At 35.2% G+C, this 5,875-nt stretch overlaps 1 protein-coding gene across 1 annotated transcript; it reads right to left on the bottom strand.

Annotated features, from left to right (window-relative positions):
* Nucleotides 1-519: 519 nt before the first annotated feature.
* Nucleotides 520-4,650, bottom strand: LOC115990073. Its single transcript, XM_031113934.1, has 5 exons — nt 4,510-4,650; nt 1,842-2,066; nt 1,324-1,365; nt 998-1,141; nt 520-903 (listed from the first exon to the last, which is right to left on the bottom strand). The coding sequence occupies exons 1-5, from the start codon at nt 4,648-4,650 to the stop codon at nt 520-522; spliced, it is 936 nt and encodes a 311-aa protein (XP_030969794.1).
* Between the last annotated feature and the right edge of the window lie 1,225 nt (nt 4,651-5,875).

Raw genomic sequence — 5,875 nt, 5'->3', positions numbered from 1 at the left:
TGATAATTATATTTTTGAAGGGAAAATTATGTTTAAATTTATTATAATTTCTATAAATAGTTGATGATGATTCTAAAATTCAAATAAAAATATATTAATCATCATTTTTAATATAGTTCACACATTTAAGAATTTAATAAAAAGTAAACTTACATATGGCTAGAGTTATATTGTATTGTTTTTCATTGAAGATAACACTCAGATCTGAGTAATCCTTTTAGGATATAGGTATATGATACATATTGCAAATACATATTGTTTTCCATTGAAGATAAATCCTTTTAGGATAACACTCAAAGAGAAAAGTATTTTACAACTTATTCAATAACCACAAAACCTTATGCATTTTTTGATATCCAACTTTTTAGGGATATTATTGAAAATGTAATTGGACGACAGCTCTTGCTAATACTGCGAAAATAGTATATACGCATTACCAATTTGAAAAAATTGACATTTTGATTTCTCAAATATGTGTCTTATTTATTTTTATAATAAGAATTTTTTTTCCCCTTGCTATCATGGACATTTATCTTTAGAATAGCCAGGACCCCCGAAATAAAAATTGGTTCCACTGCCTGGGCTCTTATCACTTTGTACATCTATATTATAGCAGGAAGGTTTCATTGCATCTACAGTCAGCTTCCCCACCTCAACATCTTTAAAACCGCCTGTTGAATACATGTATTGAACATGTCGAAAATTACTTGCTTTTCCATAGCCTTCACTTGGAAAATGGCCACTTCCCATTTGAGTTTTTGTGAGTACGCCTCCTACTTTTGCGTTGTAAATCTCTCCACCGTAATCAAGTCGAGTAGCACTATTCGCTAAATATTTGTAGATGGATTGAGGCCAGTATCCTATCACCTGATCATTCACTTTGAGCCACCAACTTTGATTGCTCTAAAGCATTGAAGGAAAACAATTTCGTGAGCAAAATGTAAGAAAGGCGTGTGTAAAGCAAGCATAATTTGAGAGAATTTTTTTTGTCCATTACTTTGTATATGGTTACCCCTATGTCGACTTGCTTCGAGTTGTAGATGGAAACATCTAAAGGAGATCTAATGGCAAAGTTCTTGTTTGTTTGCACAAAACCAGGACAATCAAGATTTTCGCAACCCGTTTTTTGGTAGCCATCGCTCTTAATAAGGATAGAATAAGTTAGTTTTCAAGAGAAACTTACATAGAATTTTTACAAGAAATTATACATGGTAGGGGTAATTAAATATCTTGATTTGGCAAGCATGCAATTGATGAGAATAGGTTGGCGAAATTCCTAATGTAATTTTAAATTTTATCTTGAAAAGAAATAAGCGAACTTACAGTCCAATATATGAAGAAATTTGATTTTTGGTCAGAATCAACCTGGAATCATGAAATGTTCATCAATTCATTATCCAAATACATGGCATATATATCTTAAATCAAACTTTATATGATATTCTTGTGTAGATTTGAATGCCAATAGAATCTAATCCTCTCAAAGTTTAGACTTACACTCAAAAAATAAAATCTAAATATATGCTGATGTTTAATCTTTGTAAAGATACTTAATCTCCATCCAGCTTCCAAAGTGTTTATTTCTTCTTCTGGACCAGCTAGAACCCATATTTGACCAATACTCATTTCTCCATTACCCTCTACAGTTGGTTTCCATACGTTTATTGTTGCATGCGATCCTAAAAAATTGGCATCTCCAAAAGAAACTACGGCATACTATTGCAATATCATTCATATCAATATATATATATATATATGTAAGGAAGAATAATTAATTTACAAAAATAAATAAATATATACAAGACTAAAAAGAACTTTGTATTTCAATGCTACATGAATACCTCATGATTACTCAGAATATCACCATCATTGTTGCTATCCAAGCTTTGATTAAGCTGTGTTCGACGACGTTTGAAATGTCGAAAAGCACGAAGGTGTTGATTTTTTGGTGATCGTACAATGGGGATTGTTGCCTCGGGGCATTGTCCACTTTTATGCCAACCTTGAAATAGCTCAACTGGTGATGAATTCGCTTTTAGATCACTTGGAATTGAACTAGGTTTCATCTGTTATTAGCCAAAAGTAAATCAATTATTAGTTTGAATTCCCAATTGTGGCATTGAAAAGGCAAAGAAAGAATTAAATCCTAGAGCATTGAATTGTTGAGTTTAGTACTCTGCTATATTGTTTTTATTCATTTATTTATTTTTACAATTTCCCTCTCAAAGCTTATATAAACATAATAAATAAATAAAGGAATACTAACCCTTTTTTTAGCCTTGAATATAGGCTGACTTGTTGTACAAATGCATGTACTATACAATAGTTCATTCTAAAAGTATTCTAAAACGAATATTTAAGCTTCTTAAAGATATATATTGGGTTAATATTATTTTATCATTTTATGAATTAGTTCAAGAGACCTGATTGTATTTCTCGACCCATGTACATTGAATCCTAAACTTTACCCTCTTATATAAACCCTAGTAGAGTCATAATACGTATTGTATTAATATTGAAGATATAGTTGTCAAGAGTTTTATTTCATGAATATAGACCATAAGGCTGAACCATATAACACCTTATTTTCTTCCTTCTATATGCTTCCACTCTCTCTACAATCTCTTTGCAATGTCTTCTATTTCTTTTTTCTTTTTTACAAAGCTAAATATTTTTCTTTATTTTTTTTAGTTAAATGAAGGGCGAATTCACTAGATTAGTTGAGAAAATTAGTTTCTGGACTCAACTTTCCCAAAAACTTAATGAGATTTGGTATAGTAACATAGATCCTGACAAAAATAAAGGGTTTATGGTTTAAAAATGAAAGGGCTAAAAGGTTACTGGTTTTTAGCTCAACGAATCTTTATTGATCATCAAGCTTACTATACCTAACATTCTTGAGGTGTAGCTCAATAGTTTTATTTATTTATTTATTAATTTTTATAAATACCATTAGGCTACCCTTGAAATGGCCCACCAAAGAAGAAGAAAAATTATAAAATTACGAGGTATATATAAAGAATGAAATAGAAATTTCAATTATAAAAACTTGTATATACAGTAAGCAATAACTAAATTAACTACCTGTATGGTGTGATTTTTTTAGAAGTGGATGATCAAAAGCAGGTTGTTGATATAAATCAACACAGTCAATTATGTCACTGATGATGCACAAAAATCATTAGTAAGTTGATCGTCCACACATGTGCTAGTGGGTGTACCAGAAGAAAAAAAGAGAAGAACCAATCAAAGGGCACCAGTGGGGTACTAGCCAAAGACCTTCCGAAGTTTAAGTTAGTGATAAAAAAAATCTCCAAGAACTCAAGAATACAAGAGTTAGGGAGAATTCACGTACCTTGATTTGTGAGGGCTTTGAGGTTTTTATAGTAGCGTAAAGCTGACCTCAGTTTCTTGATGGAGAAGGTATTTCTTTATGGAGAAGATCTTTTCCAGCATCCATATATTGTGGGATTCTTTCCTTGTAGGGATCCCTCAGATTACGGTGGAATGTAGAATGCAAGGCATTCCCATATTAGGTTCCTTGGAGACTACTTAGGTCACGTGGGTGCCACGTGGCTTTGCCACCAGTCTCCGTTGGGTCCGTCCACCATAAAGAGTTCGTCCCCATTAAAGGGTCTATCCACTTTAAAGGGTCCGTCTGTCTCTTAACTTTTCGTTCAAGATGAGGCTCTGTCTACCAGGTCTTTGACTGTCAGGCTATCTGGACCATCCCTAGGTGTCATCATCGCTTTATTATTCACTTAGCAAATTGGATCCGTCTGCTATGGAATTTATCCCTATCAACCGTTAAGGCAAAGCATGTCAAATGGTGTCAAGGAAGGTACCTAACGACCACTGGGTCCCTGACGACCCTTTGGTACTTAACGACCAATTGATACATAACAACCATCAAGGCAGAGCGTGCCACGCAGTCTTAGGGAAGGTACCTAATGACCGCTCGATACCTGACGACCCATTGGTACCTGATGATCCATTGATATGTGACGATTGTCAGGGTGGAACGTGTCACACGGTGTCAGGGAAGGCACCTGACGACCATTGGGTACCTAAAAACCCCTTGGTACTTGACGACCCATTGATATGTGACGACTGTCAGGGCAAAATGTGTCACGCAGTGTCCGGGAAGGTACCTGATGATCGTTGGGTACCTGACGACCCATTGATACGTGAAGACCGTCAGGGTGGACCGTGTCACGCAGTGTCAGGGAAGGTACCTGACAACTGTTGGGTACCTTACGACCCCTTGGTACCTGACGACCCATTGATACATGATAACCATCAGGCTGCTCAGTGTCGCACAGTGTCAGGGAAGGTACCTGACGACTGTTAGGTACCTGACAACCCCTTAGTACCTGACGACCCATTGATACATGACGATCGTCAAGGCGGAACGTGTCGAGCGGTGTCAGGGAAGGTACTTGACAACTGCTGGATCGCTAGGTACCTGATGACCCATTGATACGTGACGACCGCTGGACTACTGGGTACCTGACAACCCATTGATACATGATGACTGTCAGGGCTAAACGTGTCGCGTAGTGTCAGGCTCCCTTTGTGACCAACAATACTTTTGGTGACCGAAGATTCATTTGGTAAGCTCATAATGCTTTTGGTGACTGAAGACTCCATGGTGTTAGAAAAAAATTTCTAAGTGTTGAAAATATTCCTTATCAGTCACCATCCTCCCCCAAAAAAAGTTTTCACTAGACCTTATATATGTTCAGAATAAATAAAAAAATACATAAGTATGAAAAAAACATTTTAAATCAAGATAAAAGTCAAGGAAGGAAAGTATGAACTATTACCTCAATGGTTTTGATTGTTCCTTTGGGCTTAACCAATTTGGTGGTTCCAATCCTCTTCCATCAACAAATCTGTCACTTAGCACGTAAGAAGAAGTTAGCAAGAAAAGCATTAAACATTCTAGTTTGTTGTTAACAATGTTAGCCATAGGGTTGAATAAATCTTTGGGATACAATTTCCTTCTATCTACAGAGTCACAGATAGTAAGATTCAAACTATTATGGAAGTTAGAGATTGAAAGTGTTGGGTTCTAAGATTTTAGGTTTAAATGTATTAGAACTTCAATTTGTAATGCTGGCAAACCATGATCAAAACGTTTAGTCTTGTTTTAGACTTGCTCAAAGTATGTTTATGTGTAAAGTTAGAATCAAGTGTACTACAGGATTTACTGTGTAAATCTACCTAGCTCGATCGATCGAAAATTAGACTCAATCGATCGAAGCTCGTGCAGATTTTTTTTTCTGTTGAATTTTCCAACTCAGCCCAAGCCCATTTGATGTGTAGGGTTTTTTGTTTTGCCCTACGTATAAAAGGGAAAACCCTAACCACGTTTTTATGTTGTTACAATTGTTTTTTATATTGTGTATTGAATCTTTTGTGAGATCTAGAGCTGTTTGCCTTCACATATACTTGGGGTTATCAAGAATCAAGATTATGTCAAGAACTTGATGATCATTCAGTTACTACATTAAAAGCTTAAAGATACACAAGTGGGAGTGCTTGTACTTACTGTGAATCCAAGAAAGAAGTAGTCTGTGGACTCGAAGATATCACATGGTCGTGATAGTAAGTTTCCTACTTGAGGTAGCAATAGGATTTTAGTGGTCTAAGTCGCTATTGTGTAAACTTCAATTCTTTCATAATGGATTTGTTTTACCTTGAGGATAGTTAGGTTAAATCCTCCCTAGGTTTTTTACCAGTTTCATTTTCCTAGGTTATCATATCGTTGTGTTATTTATTTTCCGCACTTTGCAATGATATGATATATTTGTGTTAACCTAGATTTAATAATTTGACTAAGTAATCACTTGGCTAATTAATTAGGTTAATC

This window comes from Quercus lobata, chromosome 5, assembly GCF_001633185.2.
Source record: "Quercus lobata isolate SW786 chromosome 5, ValleyOak3.0 Primary Assembly, whole genome shotgun sequence".
Taxonomy (NCBI): Eukaryota; Viridiplantae; Streptophyta; class Magnoliopsida; order Fagales; family Fagaceae; genus Quercus; species Quercus lobata.
Note: the sequence above shows the minus strand (reverse complement) of the source record. Positions and strands in the feature narration are given on the sequence as shown.